The sequence below is a fragment of the Oncorhynchus tshawytscha genome, linkage group LG10 (genome assembly GCF_018296145.1).
Source record: "Oncorhynchus tshawytscha isolate Ot180627B linkage group LG10, Otsh_v2.0, whole genome shotgun sequence".
Classification (NCBI taxonomy): domain Eukaryota; kingdom Metazoa; phylum Chordata; class Actinopteri; order Salmoniformes; family Salmonidae; genus Oncorhynchus; species Oncorhynchus tshawytscha.
This window is the reverse complement of record NC_056438.1, coordinates 30020577-30042282: the sequence shown is the minus strand read 5'-3', so window position 1 is coordinate 30042282 and position 21706 is coordinate 30020577. Positions and strand designations below refer to the sequence as shown.

The following is a 21706-nucleotide window of genomic DNA, read 5'->3' as shown; positions in this document are numbered from 1 at the left end:
GTGAGGTCAGGCACTGATGTTGGGCGATTAGGACTGACTCTTAGTCTGCGTTCCAATTCATCCCAAAGGTGTTTGATGGGTTGAGGTCAGGGCTCTGTGCAGGCCAGTCAATTTCTTCCACACCTATCTCGACAAACCATTTCTGTATGGACCTCACTTTGTGCACGTGGACATCATGCTGAAGCAGGAAAGGGCCTTCCCCAAACTGTTGCCACAAAGTTGGAAGCACAGAATGGTCTAGAATGTCATTGTATGCAATAGCAATGAGATTTCCCTTCACTGGAACTGAGGGGCCTAGCCCGAACCATGAAAAACAGCCCCAGAGCATTATTCCTCCTCCACCAAACTTTACCGTTGCCACTATGCATTCGGGCAGGTAGCATTCTCCTGGCATCCAACAAACCAAGATTTGTCTGTCAGACTGTCCGATGGTAAAGCGTGATTCATCACTCCATTCATTACTGACCTTAGGCTTGTGTGCGGCTGCCCAGCCATGGAAACCCATTTCATGAAGCTCCCGATCAACAGTTATTGTGCTGACGTTGCTTCCAGAGGCAGTTTGGAACTTGGTAATGAGTGTTGCAACCGAGGACAGACGATTGTAATGCGCTACGCGCTTCAGCACTCGTATCATTGCATGTTGTAGCGTTAAGACTTCCCTTCACTGGAACTAAGGGGCCCGAACCATGAAAAACAGCCCCAGACCATTATTCCTCCTTCATCAAACTACAGTTGGCACTATGCATTCGGACAGGCAGCATTCTCAGGCAGATGATTTTTTATGTGCTTCAACACTCCGTGGTCCCGTTCTGTGAGCTTGTTCGGCCTACCACTTCGCAGCTGAGACATTGTTGCTCCTAGACATTTCCACTTCACAATAACAGCACTTACAGTTGACCGGGGCAGCTCTAGCAAGGCAGGAAGTTGATGAACTGACTTGTTGGAACTGTGGCATCCTATGATGGTGCCACATTGAATGTCACTGAGCTCTTCAGTAAGGCCATTCTACTGCCAATGTTTGTCTGTGGAGATTGCATGGCTGTGTGCTCGATTTTATACACCTGTCAGCAACAGGTGTGGCTGACATAACTGAATCAAATAATAAAACAGGGTGTCCACATACTTTTGTAGGTATAGTGGGGATCATACCATTTTACAATGGTGAGATGACCCACCGTCTAGGTTTTACAACCCAGTGTGGATATTACCCAAAATACTAGACAGAATACACCTACTGTATAATATATTATTGCGGACATGTTCATTTTCATGTATATTGCTATATGAGAAGTTTTGAAATCCTGTCTCCCTCTCTCCACTCCAAGCCTGAAAATCTGCTCCTAGCCAGTAAGCTGAAGGGCGCAGCGGTAAAGTTGGCGGACTTTGGTCTGGCCATCGAGGTGCAGGGAGACCAGCAGGCATGGTTCGGTGAGTACCAGTCAGTAAGAAAACTGTTCAAATATCACCAAGAATCCCAAACTTGGCTGTTCATTTGAAGACTTGTTTTAAATGTCCAATGCAGACATTTTTTTATCTAAATATCAAATAATTTCTAAGTAACAATTAATGTGATTTGTTTTCAATAAAACATTTTTTAATTTTTTTTTTACAGAACTTCTTAGCAAAAAGCAGTTTTTCAAGCACACGTTTTGCTAGGACTGGGAGTGGTCTGACTGGGGAGGGGGAAATGAACTGTTATTGGCAGAGCGGTTTGGAAGTCTTTGTTATTAGTCTAACTAATTTGGTGACGACACCAGGCAGGCCAAAACACCAGGCAGGCCAAAACAGGCTGAAATTGCAGGCGGTCTTTTCAAATGGCTCTTACACTAAAAGGCGTTATCATAAATTTCACAGTATTATCCCCATCTCTTACACATGAAATCTGCACCAAAACGATTTAAAAAGTTGTAAATATTACTTACGTTTCTCTACACTAAAATAGTCTAGAATTCCGACAGGATTATACAATTAAAAATGGCCTCACCTGTTTGAAGAGAACACTTTCTCTAGCACATTTTACAGCAGAGATATATGTAATAAAAAAATAAAACATCAGTCTCTTTGGTGCCAATTTCAGGAGTAAGTGGTACATTTTAAAAACTTTTCGCCCAACACTCAAAACTTATAAATGCACAGGTGGACCCGTTTTCTTGCCTTAATTTAACAATACTTGAAGGGCCCAGTGTCGTCAAAAACATTGACTTCCCTGTCTTCTATATATTTTTTCACCCCTATGAAATGTGTTGTTTTACTATATAGCCCCAGGGTGTAACTAAGCATGTACTGTGCTTTACAGACCGAGTTTTATTCTAAACAATATCTAAAGACACACAAACGTTAGAAGTACTTTGGCATCAGCTGTTCCAGACGACTGTGTGATCACGCTCTCCTTAGCCAATGTGAGTAAGACCTTTAAACTAGTCGACATTCACAAGGCCGCAGGGCCAGACAGATTACCAGGATGTGTACTCTGATTATGCTCTGACAAACTGGCAAGTGTCTTCCACTGACATTTTCAACCTGTCCCTGACCTAGTCTGTAATACCAACATGTTTCAAGCAGTCCCTGTGCCCAAGAACACCAAGGTAACCTGCCTAAATGACTACCGACCGTCTGTAGCCATGAAGTGCTTTGAAAGGCTGGTCATGGCTCACATCAACACCATTATCCCAGGAACCCTAGACCCACTCCAATTTGCATACCGCCCCAACAGATCCACAAATGATGCAATCTCTATTGCACTCCACACTGCCCTTTCCCACCTTGACAAAAGGAACGCCTATGTGAGAATGCTATTCATTGACTACAGCTCAGCGTTCAACGCCATAGTGCCCTCAAACCTCATCACTATGCTAAGGATCCTGGGTCTAAACACTGGTGCCCCTGCACATTGACTCTGTAATGGTTACCCCAGTATATAGCCTCGCTACTGTTATTTTATTGCTGCTCTAATTATTATTTTACATTTTTTTAAACTTCAGTTTATTTTAGTAAATACTTTCTTAACCAACAATGCAGTTCAGAAAAATGCATGTTAAGTGCTTGTAAGCAAGCATTTCACTGTAAGGGTTTCACTGTAAGGTCCACTTAGCTTCAGTACTGGTCGTGGAGCCTTGAGTTTGAAGACTAAGTAAACAAATAACATTTTATTTGTCACATGAGCCAAAAATAACAGCTGTACACCTGTAGACCTGTAAAATAAAATGTTATTTGTTTACGTAGTTTGTTTACCTGGTTAATGTGTGAGACGTGAGACTTTGAGGTGTGTCAGCTCTCTGGGTTTATAGTGCAGGTTTTATTAGGTGGATAAACAGGGCCATTTGCCTGCTTATCCCCACAGGATGGCAGACTAATTATCCTAATCCCCTGGGCTGGCTGTCACCTGAGAATCATCTACCCAGTTCACTGGTGGTGCCCCAGGGCATGCTGGGAATTTTAGTTCTTTAGAGAAGTAGGCTGCATTCCACTGGCGGGGATCCACACTACGTTCCCCAGATGGCCGTTCCAGTGGGAAGTTTTGGAAGCTTGTTAATCGTGGCCCATAAACATTGCATTAAGGATTCATTTGACCTCTACTAGGCTGTCTCTTAAACGAGACAGGATTCAACCTAAGCACAGGGGTTCCAGGATTATCTCCAGCAACATTGCGAACAGTTGTAGAGCCTGACGGCCTGGGTCTATTTGTGCTCCAATCCTACCTGTCATAATCAGCAACAGAGGACATTGAAAGTCCCGTAGAAATGGTAGTACGGTGGATGTAAGTAACCAAATGTATGTTCCTCTAACTCCCCTGAATATTTCTGTCAATCTGATAGCTATTGTCTGCAGTAATCCTGTGCCTATAAACCTGAATTACATTGTTAGCACTGAGACAGTTTGCCTTAGTAGGAATCCCTCTGTAAGCAGTTAACCCTGCACGATCAGCTCAAATGTACTGTAAAATATCACACAATATCATGCCTACTTCTACGCCAGTAAAGCACAAAAAACAAACAAGCAACCTGGATCAGGGCAAAAAATTGGCCCACATTAATATACAGTGCCTTCAGAAAGTATTCATACCCCTTGACTTATTCCACATTTTGTTGTTACAGCCTTTAATTCTAAATGGCTAAAATATGTGTTCTTCTTTCATCCATCTACACACAATGCCCTAGAATGACAGTGAAAACATGTTTTTAGATTTTTTTTGCAAATTTGTTGAAAATTTAAATACAGAAATATCTCATTTACATAAGTATTCACACCCCTGTGTCAATACTTTGTAGAAACACCTTTGCAGAAGACTCTTTCTGGGTAAGTGCAAGAGCTTTCCATACCTGGATTGTGCAAAATTTGCCCATTTATTATTTTCAAGTTTCGTCAAGCTCTCCCAAATTGGTTGTCGGTCATTGCCAGACTACTATTTTCAGTTGTTTCCATAGCTTTTAAAGCAGATTTAACCTGTAGTGACACCCCATCCCGTGAACGGGACCGTTTTCATCATCTGACCCTAATTAGCAAAACGCAACGGACATAAATCTTCCTAGAAAATCTTCCTATTCATGAAAATCACAAGTGAAATATATTGGAACACAGCTTAGCCTTTTGTTAATCACCCTGTCATCTCAGATTTTCAAAATATGCTTTACAGCCAACGCTAGAAAAGCATTTGTGTAAGTTTATCATAGCCTAGCTAGCAGCAGGCAACCTTGTCACGGAAATCAGAAAAGCAATCAAATTAAATTGTTTACCTTTGATGAACTTCGGATGTTTTCACTCACGAGACTCCCAGGTAGACAGCCAAAGTTCATTTTTTTCCCAAAAGATTATTTTTGTATGCGAAATAGCTCCGTTTGTTCTTCACGTTTGGCTGAGAAATCGCCCAGAAATTGCGGTCACCACAACGCCGAAAAATATTAAAAATGAGCTCCATAATATTGACAGAAACATGGCAAACGTTGTTTAGAATCCATCCTCAAGGTTTTTCTAATATCCATTCGATAATATATCCGTCGGGACAATTCGTTTTTCACTAGGACCGATTGGAGTAATGGCTACCTCTATATTTTACGTGAGAATCTCTCTCGGAGCCACCATGTGACCACTTACGCAATGTGGCCGCCTACGGCTATTCTTCAACAGAAATGCATAAAACTACGTCACAATGCTGTAGACACCTTTGGGAATACGTAGAAAGCGTAAGTTCGTTGATGGTACATTCACAGCTGAATAGGGAGTCATTGGAACGCAGCGCTTTCAAAACCTGGGGCACTTCCGGATTGGATGTTTCTCAGGCTTTTGCCTGCAACATCAGTTCTGTTATACTCACAGACAATATCTTTACAGTTTTGGAAACGTTAGTGTTTTCTATCCAAAGCTGTCAATTATATGCATATTCTAGCATCTTTTCCTGACAAAATATCCCGTTTAAAACGTGAACGTTTTTTTTCCAAAAATGAAAATACTGCCCCCTAACACCAAGAGGTTTTAAGTAAACTGTAAGACTTCAGAGAAAAAGTTAATTGCTTTGCAACATTGTTTTGCATTATTACTTTAGTGCCTTGTTGCCAACAGGATGCATGTATTGGAAGAAAACAATTCTGCACAGGCTTCCTTTTTTTTACTGTCAATTAGGTTAGTTTTGTGGAGTAACTACAATGTTGTTGATCCATCCTCAGTTTTCTCCTACCACCCCTAGTTAAACTCTAACTGTTTTAAAGTCACCATTGGCCTCATGGTGAACATCCTGAGCGGTTTCCTTCCTCTCCGGCAGCTGCAGAGCGGCAAATTCAAATGCAGCTGAATTAGGAAGGACGCCTGTATCTCTGTAGTGACTGGTTGTATTGACACACCATGTAATTAATTACTTCACTGTGCTCAAAGGGTATTCAATGTCTGCTTAAAAAAAATATTGTATCTACCAACTGCGCCACCCAGGAGGCCCCCCTTTTTAATTACATTTTTTATTTTATTTTACCCCCTTTTTTCTCCCCAATTTCGTGGTATCCAATTGTTAGTAGCTACTATCTTTTCTCATCGCTACAACTCCCGTACCTCCGATACACAACCCAACCCAGCTTCTTAACATAGCGCGCATCCAACCCGGAAGCGAGGAAACACCGTGCACATGGTAACCTTGGTTAGCGCGCACTGTGCCCGGCTCGCCACAGGAGTCGATGGTGCGCGATGAGACAAGGATATCCCTACCGGCCAACCCCTCCCTAACCCGGACGACGCTAGAGGTCGTGCGTCGCCCCCCGGACCTCCCGGTCGCGTCCGGTGACGACAGAGACTGGGCGCGAACCCAGAGTCTCTGGTGGCACAGCTGGCGCTGCAGTACAGCGCCCTTAACCACTGCGCTACCCGGGAGGCTTCAAAAGGTACATTTCTGACCACTTCTTCTGTGGGCAAATATGTATTGAAGGTTTCGTTCAAATCAAAAGGGGTGCTGTCAAATTATTGAACACAATTGGATTTACCCTACTTTCAGTGACTGACGTAAGAGAAAAACTGCTGATCCACAAGCATATTTCGAAATTGTACCTTCTATTCTAACATTAAGTTGAGACCCTGCATCCCACAGATAACATTTTTTATTCGTGGGCCTACAAAATGGGGGGGTCAATGTCAAATGCTGTTGAAGTAATATGGCTACCGGTTCACCTGCCTCCCCTAAAGCCTATTCTTGTGGGTAATTGCTATAGACTACCTAGTGCTGACAGTCAGTATCTGGATCAAATATGAAATGCTTGATGGTATATGTCAGGGATATTCAATTATGATCTTACAGGGGCCAGATGTCAAAAAGGTTAATTGCAGGGAGGCCAGACATTTTCTACATGCAATTATTCTTCGGAAGAAGTGTATTAAAAAGCAGCGCACGCACACACCAATAAAGCACTTTTCTTAAAATGAAATGTTGCAAAAAGATATTAAGAAAGTGGAGGGCTCTCAACTAGAGGTCGACCGATTATGATTTTTCAACGCCGATATCGATTATTCGGGGACCAAAATAATCTGATACCGATTAATCTGATTATTTTTTTGTAATAATGACAATTACAACAATACTGAATTAACACTTATTTTACCTTATATAATACATCAATAAAATAAATTTAGCCTCAAGTAAATAATGAAACATGTTCAATTTGGTTTAAATAATGCAAAAACAAAGTGTTGGAGAAGAAAGTAAAAGTGCATCATGTGCTATGTAAGAAAGCTAACGTTTCAGTTCCTTGCTCAGAACATGAGAACATATATGAAAGCTGGTGGTTCCTTTTAACATGAGTCTTCAATATTCCCAGTTAATAAGTTTTAGGTTGTAGTTATTATAGGAATTATAGGACTATTTGCCTCTACCATTTGTATTTCATTAACCTTTGACTATTGGATGTTCTTATAGGCACTTTAGTATTGCCATTGTAACAGTATAGCTTCCGTGCCTCTCCTCGCTCCTCCCTGGGCTCGAACCAGCAACACACTGACAATTAGCGCGCGCTAACTAGCTAGCCATTTCACTTCGGTTACACGAGCCTCATCTTGGGAGTTGATAGGCTTGAAGTCATAAACAGCACAACGCTTGACGCACAACGAAGAGCTGCTGGCAAAACACTTGAAAGTGCTGTTTGAATGAATGTTTCCGCGCCTGCTTCTGTCTACCACTGCTCAGTCAGATACTTAGATACTTGTATGCTTGTATGCTTAGTCAGATTATATGCAATGCAGGACACACTAGATAATATCTAGTAATATAATCAACCATGCTAGCTATCAACTTAACTTGGCTTACTGCATTCGCGTAACAGGCAGTCTCCTTGTGGAGTGCTACGAGAGAGGCAGGTCGTTATTGCGTTGGACTAGTTAACTGTAAGGTTGCAAGATTGGTTCCCTGAGCTGACAAGGTGAAAATCTGTCGTTCTGCCCCTGAACAAGGCAGTTAACCCACCGTTCCTAGGCCGTCATTGAAAATAAGAATGTGTTCTTAGCTGACTTGCCTTGTCAATTAAAGGTATAAATAATTTTTTAAATAATAATAATTTTAAAATGTTTAAATCGGCAAATCGGCTCCCAAAAATACCGATTTCCAATTGTTATGAAAACTTGAAATTGGCCCTAATTCATCGGCCACTCCGATTAATCGGTCGACCTCTACTCTCAACCGATGTGAGTCGAGGTGCAACCAAAACATTTTGATAATATTGAAATGGAAAAACCACAACGCTCACTCACCATTTTTTATTTTATTTGAACAACTATTTAAAGCTTCTTAAAAGTAATTGTCATTTTGAAATCACCTGAAAACTAAGTATTTCAATAAATAATACAAAGATATGTCAAATCAGTTAATACCAAATTCCAGTCTGAAGGAAGTATGCTTTGAATTAATTTCCCTCTGTCATCAGGGGTGTTTGTTTGTCACTCTCCCTTCTAACGATTCCTTATGAGCATCTATGTCTTCCTGATAGTCGTAGCTTTCTGGAATGGGGTCATAATATCTTGGCGTTTACACCGTTCAAACGCTAGAGCAGTCCTTCTCAAATAGTGGGGCGCGCCCCCTGGGGGGGGCTCGGAGTGATGCCAGGGCATGTGACCCCGGGGAACATGCTTTTGTTTTGCCGCAGGGAGTAGGTTTTTTTCACCAAACAAGAGCACACAGCACAGAGCAGGAAATATGAAGTGCAGATAACAAACCCTTAAGAGACACCATGGAAAAATATTTAACAGGGATGAAAAGAAAGGTGGAGAGAGACAGATAACGAGACAAAACGTAAGTCTCCCAAAACCTAAGACGAGGAAATATGACGAAGTGTATGTAGCGCTTGGCTTCACTGTGACTACGGTGGGGGACGAGGAAAGACCGGTATGTTTACTGTGTCTAAAAATGTTGGCAGCGGACAGCATCAAGCCAAATAAATGAAGGCGTCACTTAAAGACATTACACCTCAATCACGCTGATAAGCCGCTTGAGTTTTTTTCAGCGAAAACGTGCAGAATATTGCCAACAATCGTCCCGCTTTGTGAACGCTACTTCAGTAAACCAGCACTGTTAGCATCATATAAGGTGGCGTACCAAATTGCTCAGTGCAACAACTCCACTCCATAGCAGAGGAGCTGATACTGCCTGCAGCATTAGACATGGTGTCTGTCATGCTGGATGACGCAAGTGCTGCAAAAATAAAAGTACTTTCCTGAAAACAGTTCCCAATATGACTGGGTGAGAGATCCTTTCAATGCACCAACTCCAACTAGTTTCAGCTCTGCAGAGGAGGACCAGTTCATTGATATGACGTCTGACTCCACATTGAGACTGAGGTTCACATCACAGACACTGAGTGAATGTAGTCTGTGTGAGTGTAGAGAGGCAGTATCCACTCTTAGGGCAGAGGGCCATGGGCATTCTTCTTCCTTTCGCAACATCTTATCTTTGTGAGATTGGCTTCTCTGCTGTTGCTGCACTGAAGAACAAGTACAGGTCCCAGCTAAACATTGAGCAGGAGCTGAGAGTTGCAGTATCATGCTTCAAACCCCTCTTCGAAAAGCTGTGCTCTGCAAAATGTGCTCATTGTAGCCATTAATCCTGACTTCCTCATTTTGATTTTTTTTAAATCAGCACATTGTTTTATTCATTTTTGTTTTATAGGTCAAAGTGTTTCATATATTGTGCTCCTTAGTTAATGTTGCTGATCAATTTGAATGTATTATTTATTAGTTATATTTCATTTTATTTTTCAGTATCAAATACAATGGATACAATGTTATGCAGAGGTGTACTTATAACAATTTTATAGACAAATTATACTATTTACAGTCGCGGCAGAGAGTTGGGGGATGCGAATTGTTTACTTCTTCCTAGGGTGGGGCATAACAGAAAATAATTGAGAAGCACTGCGCTAGAGCAACAGGGGCTAGAAATTGTGAAAAAACACACTAAACACACTATACTACTATATAACACACTGATGCCTGCTTGCAGCATGCATAATGCACATTCACGCAGGTGGGCATCTTTCTTTTGGTGTTTTTCAGATTCAGTAGAAAGGCCTCTTTAGTGCCCTAAGTTCTCATAACTGTGACCTTATTTGCCTACCGTCTATAAGCTGTTAGTGTCTTAACGACCGTTCTACAGGTGCATGTTCATTAATTGTTTATGGTTCATTGAACAAGCATGGAAATCAGTGTTTAAACCCCTTACAATGAAGATCTGTGAAGTTATTGGATTTTTACGAATTATCTTTGAAAGACAGGGTCCTGAAAAGAGGACGTTTCTTTTTTTGCTGAGATTATAATATCTGTATCTGGTCTGTTGTATGTAATAAGGAGCAACCAGACGCCACACTTGACACATTTATGAAATTGCTAAGAAACTAACTGTAAAAAACTCCTAAATTACTATGGATTGATGAGGAATTGAAAAATTGTATGGTTGATAGGGACGAGGCAAAAATAATGGCAAATACGTCTGGCTGCACAGACGATTGGCAAACGTACTGTAAATTGATAAATCATGTGACTAAACAAAAATAAGAAGAAACTTCTACGAAACAAAGATAAGTTATATAAAGAATGAAGGTAAAAAGCACCGTAAATTATGTTTTTTTTGGGGGGGGGAAGGCGAACTGTCATCCTTCATGGACTCAGAGGGCTCAGTTATCACAAAAGCCTCTGATGTTACCAAATAGTTTAATGACTTTTTTCATTGGCAAAATTAGGTATCACATGCCAACAAACTATGAACCTTCGTATCGCGCAAACAGAAATTATGAAAGACATTTTCATTTTTAATTCTGTAAAGGGAGTGTGGTGGAGTATACAATATATATTTTTTAATAATGACAAACCACCTAGTAATGACATCTTCCGTGGGGGTCAAAATGCCTTCTCTTCAATCTAAGCCTACAGCAAAGTGTGTGCCCTCAGGCCAGGAGGGAAGCAAAAGTCGTTTTGCTACCCAAGAATAGCAAAGCATCCTTTTACTGGTTCAAACAGCCAAACAATCAGCCTGCTACCGACCATTAGTAAACTTTTGGAAAAAAATGTGCTTGACCAGATGCAATGCCGTTTCACAGTAAACAAATGAATGACTGACTTTTAGCATGCTTATAAGGAAAGGGACTCAACATATAATACACTGACACAAATGACTGATGATAGGCTATAAGAAATTTGTAATAAGAATTTAGGAGCTGTTTTGATAGACATCAGTGCAGCTTTTGAAATTAGTGATCATCGTTTTTTCAGCAGCAGACTGTTATAGCTTTGCATCCTCTGCCATATCATGGATTGAGAGTTACCTAACGGAAGCACATCTAGCGTAAACCTGGTCATTTTTTGGGATACCTCAAGGCAGCTGTCTTGGCCCCTTTTTTCTTTTTTTTTTTTACTAACGATCTACCACTAGCCTTGAGTAAATCCTGTGTGTCTATGTATGCTGATGACTCAAAATGATACACGTCTGCTACCACAGCAAGTTATATCACTGCAACCCATAATGTAAGCCTAGATTGTAAACTGACATGGTCAAAACTTATTGATGAGGAGAGGTTTGTCTGTGATAAAGCTCTGCTCTCTTGACATCACAATTGAGAAAACAAGTCCTACAGACCCTAGTTTTATCACACCTGGACTACTGCTCATTTATATTGTCAAGTGTCACAAAGATGGACATAGGCAAATTACAGTTGGCGCAGAACAGAGCAGCACGGTGGCCCTTAAAATATAACATGCATGTCAATCTCTCCTGGCTCAAAGTAGAGAAGAGATTGACTGCATCACTACCTCTCTTTTGTGAGAGGTATCAGCATGTTGAAAGCATCAAACTGTCTGTTCAAACAGCTAACATACAGGTCAGACACCCATTCATATTCCCCTAGATAGGTCACCGGTCTCTTCACAGTCCTCAAGTCCAGAACAGACTCTGGGAAATACACAGTACTACATACAGTCATGACTACATGGAATTCTCTTCCACATTAAGTACCTCAGTCGAGCAATAAAATCAAATATAAAAAACCCTGTATAAAATAACCTCACACCACAACGTGGACTGTGAAGAGACATACACACGCTCACACACTCTACACAGACCCACACAATATTGTCATGTTGTATTTTAATGTCCATTTAATACTGTGCATTTGCGCTATTGGAGCAATGTACGTACACTACCAGTCAAAGGTTTGGACACACCTACTCATTCAAGGGTTTTACTATTTTCTACATTGTAGAAAAATAGTGAAGACATCAAAACTATGAAATAACACATATAGAATCATGTAGTAACCAAAAAAAAGTGTTCAACACATCAAAATATATTTTATAATTGAGATTCTTCACAGTAGCCACTCTTTGCCTTGATGACAGCTTTGTACACTCTTGGCATTCTCTCAACCAGTTTCATGAGGTAGTCACCTGGAATGCATTTCAATTAACCAGGTGTGCCTTGTTAAAAGTTAATGTGTGGAATTTCTTTCCTTCATAATGCATAGTAAAAATAAAGAAAAACCTGTGAATGAGTAGGTGTGTTCAAACTTTTGACTGTTACTGTATGTATATTTCACAATGTCGAGCAAGCTATTGTTTCACTATGATGTATTGTTTTACATCTATCTTGGGAACTGTAGTTCATTTACATGACATCTCATCTCTGTTCCAGGTTTTGCGGGGACCCCAGGCTACCTGTCTCCAGAGGTCCTGAGGAAAGACCCCTATGGGAAACCTGTGGATATGTGGGCCTGTGGTAAGGAACTTCCCAACATGGAACAATCTATTTGGTCTTTGAGCTAAAGGCTAGTAAGAACTACAAAGGACCTACATGGCTCTCACACAGACAATGAGTTCATCCAGTTGAATTAATCACTGCAGCCCACTCGTTACATAAACTCAAGGGCCACCTGGGCTTTAATGTCTACCACACACTCATTCACAACCTGTGCGTCTCTGAATTTTGGGCCACAATTACTTATTTGTGTCGTTAGTGCTCTGCTGACCAACCAAGGGCCTTTGAGCTCGTCCCGGTAACCTACCAGCAAATGAGCAACACAGTGCTGAAGTGCTTGGATTGTTTTTGTAACCACAATGACGGTGACATGATGAAAACCCTTATAGTGGGAGGAGTCTATGAAGAGGGAGTCCTTTTCTGTCCTCTCTTGATCTCCTCATCCGTATAACAATGAAAGCTGTTAACTTGTGTTAAGTCCAGAGGATGTGAGTGGAGCTGGGAGCGAGGAGTGGAGCGTACCCAATTTGCCTGGAGCGTGGAGCTCGTTTCCCAAAAGGCTGGCGTGTCGGCTCCAGTAGCGCTCACTTCACGAGCTCAGGGCATGCCCGGCCCAGCATGCATTTGTCGTCTACTTGTGTGCTACTACAGCCCCTTGCTTTAGGCACAGTCATTTAGGGTGCTAAATATTTTCATAAAGAAACTGATAAATCAAGGTGACTTGCAAAGATGAGGAGGACCAAGAGCAAGAGATGATGGAGTAGGTGATGTAGTGTCTACAACTAAATAATCATTTTGGAATCTGAAAAGACGGGTATCACGAAAGCATGATGGTGTACTTACCTGCTAACAGAAAGGAATGAGGTGGGTAGCTAACTGAGTGTGTCATTGTAGCAAAGTATTTATAAACTAAAAATCAGATCTCTTTAAAGTTTCGTTCATTTTCGTTCTATTATCTATACAATATGCCATCATTGAATAGGCCTGGCATATTACCTTTTTTTTAAGGAGCTTTCTGTTTTTTTAGGGTTATTTTACCTCAAATCTAGGCCTAACTACAGAAAAATAAAAAAAACTACACATCCCTGCCCAGCATGGAAAGAGTGGCCCGAAAGACGTTTAGCATCCACAGTGGCTCTGCAAGCGCTGAGAGGTTATTCTCCACTGCGAGCCTGCTATTCCAGGCTCCATCGCATGAACCCGAAGGTTCAGACTCTGGCCATGTTTCTAAAAATACATTCAAAGGCACTATTTAATTTTATTCTAAGTAAGTCACAGCCTGTGTGTGCAATTTATAGACTGTAATGATTTAATACATTCAAATCCATATGGTTTGGTTTCAATACTTCTAAACTAAATGGTAGGTCCAGGTGGTCACAAACATCGATGGTTGTTGGTTAAATTGTGGATAAATTTGATTTTTTTTAAATTTACATTTTTTGAGGATTGGTTTTTAGTGGAGCGGTTGGAAAGTACGTGGAGCGATGAGCGGTGCTCACATTCTCTGATTTAAGTCACTAAAAGCCATTACTATTATTGGGTCATACTGATTGTACTTTCTCCTCTTGCTGAGATTTGAGTATCATTTTTGAAATGACATTTATTCATAATTGGTATCATCCTGATGACATGTTTGTGTCTCTGTCTCATCAGGTGTGATTCTCTACATTCTCCTGGTGGGCTACCCTCCCTTCTGGGACGAGGACCAGCACAGACTGTACCAGCAGATCAAGGCTGGGGCTTACGATGTGAGTACTGACACGACACACACATACTCTGTCACGTACAGTACATCCTTTCACACAGACACATTTATCTGTTTGCCAATCTGTCAGCAGTGTTTGACACTTACTGTGGAAATCTATTTGGCAGAGTCTCACTGGCTTAAGGTATCACCAGTGGTGGAAAACGTACCCAATTGTCATACTTGAGTAAAAGTCAAGATGCCTTAATAGAGAACGACTCAAGTGAAAGTCACCCAGTAAAATACAATGGAGTAAAAGTCAAATATTTACTTTTAAATATACTTAAGTATCAAAAGTATACATTATATCAAATTCCTTATATTATGCAAACCAGACAGAAACATATTCTTGTTTTTGTATTTATTTATGGGTAGCCAGATGCACGCTTGAACACTCAGACATAATTTACAAACAATGCATTTGTGTTTAGCGAGTTTGCCATCAGAAGTAGTACGGATGACCAAGGATGTTCTCTTGCGTGAATTTGACCATTTTCCTGTCCAGCTAAGCATTCAAAATGTAATGAGTACTTTTGGGTGTCAGGGGAAAATGTATGGAGTGAAAATTATGTTATTATCTTTAGGAATTTTGTGAAGTAAAAGTTGTCAAAAATATAAATGGTAAAGTACAGACCCCCAAAAACCACTTAAATAGTACTTTACACCACTGGGTATCACTGGAGTTGATTTCTATGGTTGTTATCTGACAGTATTTACATGACATTAAGGCAGGCTTGCTCTTAGATTGATACCGAAACCTCCCATCCCCTCACTGTTTCTGAGACTTTGATCACGATCACTTAACTTTAGCAGGCAAAGCTAATCTACCAGGTACCACCCCAAAGCCATAAACCCGGGCACCCTCATAGATAACATCCTAACCAACTTGCCCTCTCAATATACCTCTGCTGTTTTCAACCAAGATCTCAGCGTTCACTGCCTCATTGCCTGCATCCGTAATGGGTCATTATATCGGTCCACTCATCACTGTCAAACGCTCCCTGAAACACTTCAGCGAGCAGGCCTTTCTAATCGACCTGACCCGGGTATCCTGGAAGGATATTGACCTCATCCCGTCAGTAGAGGATGCCTGGTTGTTTTTTTTAAATGCCTTCCTCACCATCTTAAATAAGCATTCAAGAAATTTAGAACCAGTAACAGATATAGCCCTTGGTTCTCTCCAGACCTGACTGCCCTTAACCAACACAAAAACATCCTATGGAGTTCTGCATTAGCATCGAACAGCCCCCGTGATATGCAACTTTTTAGGGAAGCTAGAAACCAACATACACAGGCAGTTAGAAAAGCCAAGGCTAGCTTTTACAAGCAGAAATTTGCTTCCTGCAACACAAACTCAAAGTTCTGGGACCCTGTAAAGTCCATGGAGAATAAGAACACCTCCTCTCAGCTGCCCACTGCACTGAGGATAGGAAACTCTGTCACCACCGATAAATCCACTATAAATGAGAATTTCACTAAGCATTTTTCTACGGCTGGCCATGCTTTCCACCTGGCTACCTTTCCCCCGGTCAACAGCATTGCACCCCCCACAGCAACTCGCCCAAGCCTTCCCCATTACTCCTTCTCCCAAATCCAGTCAGCTGATGTTCTGAAAGAGCTGCAAAATCTGGACCCCTACAAATCAGCCGGGCTATACAATCTGGACCCTTTCTTTCTAAAATGATCTGCCGAAATTGTTGCAACCCCTATTACTAGTCTGTTCAACCTCTTGAACCTTTTGTGTCGTCTGAGATTCCCAAAGGTTGGAAAGCAGCTGCGGTCATCCCCCTCTTCAAATGGGGGGACACTCTTGACCCAAACTGCTACAGACCTATATCTATCCTACCCTGCCGTGCTAAGGTCTTCAAAAGCCAAGTCAACAAACAGATTACCGACCATTTTGAATCCCACCGCACCTTCTCCGCTATTCAATCTGGTTTCAGAGCTGGTCATGGGTGCACCTCAGCCACGCTCAAGGTCCTAAATTATATCTTAACCGCCATCGATAAGAAACAATACTGTGCAGCCATATTCATTGACCTGGCCAAGGCTTTCGACTCTGTCAATCACCACATCCTCATCGGCAGACTCGATAGCCTTGGTTTCTCAAATGATTGCCTCGCCTGGTTCACCAACTACTTCTCTGATAGAGTTCAGTGTGTCAAATCGGAGGGCTTGTTGTCCGGGCCTCTGGCAGTCTCTATGGTGGTACCACAGGGTTCAATTCTTGGGCCGACTCTCTTCTCTGTATGCATCAATGATGTCTGGTGGTGAGTGAGTCTCTGATCCACCTCTACACAGACGATACCATTCTGTATACTTCTGGCCCTTCTTTGGACACTGTGTTAACAACCCTCCAGACGAGCTTCAATGCCATACAACTCTCCTTCCGTGGCCTCCAATTGCTCTTAAATACAAGTAACACTAAATGCATGCTCTTCAACCGATCGCTACCTGCACCTGCCTGCCTATCCAGCATCACTACTCTGGACAGTTCTGACTTAGAATATGTGGACAACTACAAATTCCTAGGTGTCTGGTTAGACTGTAAACTCTCCTTCCAGACTCACATCAAACAACTCCAATCCAAAGTTAAATCTAGAATTGGCTTCCTATTTCGCAGCAAAGCGTCCTTCACTCATGCTGCCAAACATACCCTCGTAAAACTGACCATCCTACCGATCCTCGATGTCATTTACGAAATAGCCTCCAATACCCTACTCATTAAATTGGATGCAGTCTATCACAGTGCCATCCGTTTTGTCACCAAAGCCCCATATACTACCCACCACTGCGACCTGTACGCTCTCGTTGGCTGGCCCTCACTTCATACTCGTCGCCAAACCCACTGGCTCCAGGTCATCTACAAGACCCTGCTAGGTAAAGTCCCCCCTTATCTCAGCTCACTGGTCACCATAGCAGCACCCAACTGTAGCACGCGCTCCAGCAGGTATATCTCTCTGGTCACTCCCAAAACCAATTCTAACTTTTGGCCGCCTCTCCTTCCAGTTCTCTGCTGCCAATGACTGGAACGAACTACAAACATCTCTGAAACTGGAAACACTCATCTCCCTCACTAGCTTTAAGCACCAGCTGTCAGAGCAGCTCACAGATTACTGCACGTGTACATAGCCCATCTATAATTTAGCCCAAACAACTTCCCCTACTGTATTTATTAATTTTGCTCCTTTGCACCCCATTATTTCTATCTCTGCTTTGCATATTCTTCCACTGCAAATCTACCATTCCAGTGTTTTACTTGCTATATTGTATTTAGTTCGCCACCATGGCCTTGTTTGCCTTTACCTCCCTTATCTTACCTCATTTGCTCACATTGTATATTGACTTATTTTTCTACTGTGTTATTGACTGTATGTTTGTTTTACTCTATGTGTAACTCTGTTGTTGTATGTGTCGAACTGCTTTGATTTATCTTGGCCAGGTCGCAATTGTAAATGAGAACTTGTTCTCAACTTGCCTACCTGGTTAAATAAAGGTTAAATAACAATTATTTAAAAAAAATCTCTTGTTTGAGTGACTGGAATTGAACATGTTTATCTTGTCTCATCTTGCACAAGAAGGAAATGTGTTAGCCACTTGATTACCACCCGACACACTCTCCCCAGTCAATCCCAACGCCTGTCCCAGACAGATTGAGTTTTCGAACGGGAGAGGGGCAGAGAGGAGAGCGGCAGGGGGACAGCCCACTGCAATGGCTCAAGCCCAACTTGGCTCTGGAGACGATCACCTTCTGCTCAGTGAATCTGTTTTTTTGGCAACTATGTGATGGTTTTTTTGCCAGTTTCTCCAAGGACACATTTTCAAACAAAGCTGAATGGAGGGAGTGAAAGAGTGAGGGAGGGATGGGAGGATAGATGAGTGGATGGATGGACTGATGGATGACGAGCCTCATTGCCTCTTTCGATGTTCTCCCCGTCAGTTTCCGTCCCCTGAGTGGGACACAGTGACCCCCGAGGCCAAAGACCTGATTAACAAGATGTTGACCATCAACCCTGTCAAGAGGGTCACCGCCACAGACGCACTCAAACACCCTTGGATCTGTGTACGTGTCTCTCTCTCTCTCTCACTCTCTCTCTCACTCACTCACTCACTCACTCACTCACTCACTCACTCACTCACTCACTCACTCACTCACACACAGTTCAATGGTCCGAGGAGCACACCTACAGACTCATGACGTTCTCCCCCTGTCCTCTCTGCAGCAACGCTCCACGGTGGCGTCCATGATGCACAGACAGGAGACGGTGGAGTGCCTGAGGAAGTTCAACGCCAGAAGGAAACTCAAGGTGAGGGAATGTTTCTCACATGACTTCACCAAGATGTCGTGAGTGAGACTTTGAGAAAGTGACAACTCGACTAAATCCGAGCCCCACGCTTGTCATAGAGTGGACCCTGAGCACTAAATGATGTGGTCATTAGCATCACAATCTATCCACCTAATGTTGGACACCGTGTTAGGAGGGTGAGGTGACAGTGTGCCAAGTATTACAGCCTCGGAGGTCAGTTTTTCATCTCTCTGTTCCTTTTCCCTTCCTCAGGGTGCTATCCTCACCACCATGCTGGCCACACGCAACTTCTCAGGTACGATGCATCTACCTACTGTGTTGCGGTTTCTTTCAAGGTGTCTCTCTCTTGGCTCTGTATTGTCTTGTGTTTTTGCTCTATCTCTTCCTCTCGCTCGCTCACCAGATCAACATTTAGAATTCTCCCATCAGCTGCTGCTTACCATTGCAGCTGGATGTGTTATTTCACCGAAACACTTGAGGAAAACAATGGGGGGGAAAGGAGGGATAGAGGGGCAGGTGTTAAAGGAAGGACTGATGGCGTGAGAGAGGAACAAGGACGAAAGAAAAGCACGAGAGTATGGAGCGACTAAATGTGAAAGACGCATGAGTTGTAGGGGAGAACTCCAGGATGAATATGCTGGTCTTTAAAACGACCACTACCATCAGCCTGCTCTCAGTTCATATCAGTAAAGACTGCCTGGAGACCAGGGGAGCGATGCTGATCGATGCGGTTCATTCGATCTGGGCCTCTTAAAGGGCAATACTTTAATATTTTGTCTGTTAGTTAAAAAATATAGATTTTCTCTCGGTTGATGAGTGAAGGGGAAGGGAAGGAAAAGGGGATATAGAGTCAGTTGCACAACTGAATGCATTCAAAGGAAATATCTTCTGCATTTAACCCAACCCCTCTGAATCAGAGTGGCTACTGGAGGAAAGATGTGGACTTCACTTTCTCCTGCTTCCTTGTATTTATTTGGGCAATTTAGTTCAGGCAAGAAAAACACATTGTTTAATCTCTCTCTCCCTGTCATGACTTTGGTTCTCTTGTTAACAGAAAATACTTTATTTAAAAAGTACATTGTTTTACATTTTCATTCCGTATAGCCAATACTTTTTTTGTTCAAGAGCAAGACTTTACCAAGACCAGTGGTATTCAATGTCGGGGTCACAGCCCTTTATGGGGTCGCCCCACAAATAAAAAAAACTACAGATTATTATATGGGATCGATATACAATCTTTTTTGAGAAAGATGTTATTGAGTATGTATTTATTGGTTTATTTTAATTTTGATAGAGATGAAAACGCTATGAATCTAAGGTTATTTGGTAATGTAGAAATGTACTGATTTTCAAGGTTGTCATTTGATTTGGAATGGGGTGGGTATTCGCAAGGAATTATTTTGGGAAAAAACGGGGTCCCCAGAAATTCTGGCGGAAAAAAATGGTGTCCTCGCTGAAAAAGTTTGAATTCCACTGATTGACACCTGTTTTATTTACCTTTTGTTTTTTCTCCATTCTGTCTTTGGGATTGTATAACCTTGTGAGGTAAGAGTCTCTGTCATGGAAAGAGGCATGCCTTGGCACTGCTCTCTACCCATGTGCCCGTCTTGGTAACTTGCACCCCTCTCAGACAAAACATTTTTACAAACACCTTTCTTCTTCCCTCTCTCATACACTCTTCATGAACTGTGTGGATATTGTGTGACATCCCTGATCACTTTAACCAATCACTGAGCTTTTCCACGTGCCAGGAACCTCATCATTCTACCCGACCAATCAATTAGCTCGCTCCATGCGTGGACTATATTTGCATGTTGATTTAGGAGTCGGTGCTAACGTGTTCTCTATTGGGGAGTTGTCATTAACATGATGAGTCTTCCTTAAGCAATACACGGTCTCTATTTACAAGTGGGTGTGTTGGGTAGAGGACATTAAACCTCAATTCTGTAGGACTGTCACAGTTTGCCCATAATTGGCTGTCTTCACTAGATTTAGTGGTGTGTGTGTGTCAATCAGAGGTGTCCTCGCTGACCTTGTCCCCTTGTCCTCTATCCTTACAGCAGCCAAAAGCCTGCTCAACAAGAAAGCTGACGGCGTCAAGGTAAGTTATCTCATCGACTTCTGCGATCTTAACATCTGACCATGCACATTGACACACACACACCTTTTAGTTATGGACTCATGTAACTTATATTGTAACTGACCGTCTCTGAAGAGAAGTTGGAATATTTCTACAGTACATTTGTTTCAGCTGCCAGCAGTGAAATGGTGTCAGTTTGAGTGCTGCATGACTAACATACTGACGATAGCAGGCACCAGACGTGATTAGGACACGCAGGTTGAAATGTCAAAACGAACTCTGAACCAACTACAGTTGAAGTCGGAGGTTTACATACACCTTAGCCAAATACATTTAAACTAAGATTTTTACAATTCCTGACATTTAATCCCAGTAAAAATTCCCTGTCTTAGGATCACCACTTTATTTGAAGAATGTGAAATGTCAGAATAATAGTAGAGAGAATGATTTATTTCAGTTTTTATTTCTTTCATCACATTCCCAGTGGGTCAGAAGTTTACATGCACTCAATTAGTATTTGGTAGCATTGCCTTAAACCATTTAAACTTGGGCCAAACGTTTCAGGTAGCCTTCCACAAGCTTCCCACAATAAGTACATTTTGGCCCATTCCTCCTGACAGAGCTGGTGTAACTGAGTCAGGTTTGTAGGCCTCCTTGCTTGCACACACTTTTTCAGTTCTGCCCACATATTTTCTATGGGATTGAGGCCACTCCAATAACTTGACTTTGTTGTCCTTAAGCCATTTTGCCACAACTTTGGAAGTATGCTTGGGGTCATTGTCCATTTGGAAGACCCATTTGCGACCAAGCTTTAACTTCCTGACTGATGTCTTGAGATGTTGCTTCAATATATCCACATAATGTTTCTCCCTCAT

The 21706-nt window shown here is 42.0% G+C and overlaps 1 protein-coding gene across 12 annotated transcripts in view; it reads left to right on the top strand.

The window, feature by feature from the left end:
* The window catches only part of LOC112260091 (calcium/calmodulin-dependent protein kinase type II delta chain), a 113757-nt gene that overhangs the window by 74349 nt on the left and 17702 nt on the right, over positions 1–21706 (top strand). For 6 of the 12 annotated variants that reach the window (XM_024434927.2, XM_024434926.2, XM_024434935.2 and 3 more), the window contains exons 7-13: positions 1326–1428; positions 12638–12721; positions 14354–14448; positions 18385–18507; positions 18668–18751; positions 19004–19046; positions 20815–20852. In XM_024434927.2, coding sequence (XP_024290695.1) covers positions 1326–1428; positions 12638–12721; positions 14354–14448; positions 18385–18507; positions 18668–18751; positions 19004–19046; positions 20815–20852 — 570 coding nt within the window. Of the gene's footprint in view, positions 1–1325; positions 1429–12637; positions 12722–14353; positions 14449–18384; positions 18508–18667; positions 18752–19003; positions 19047–20811; positions 20853–21706 lie in introns of all 12 variants that reach the window. The other 6 variants (XM_024434929.2, XM_024434925.2, XM_024434928.2 and 3 more) reach the window with 1 other exon arrangement.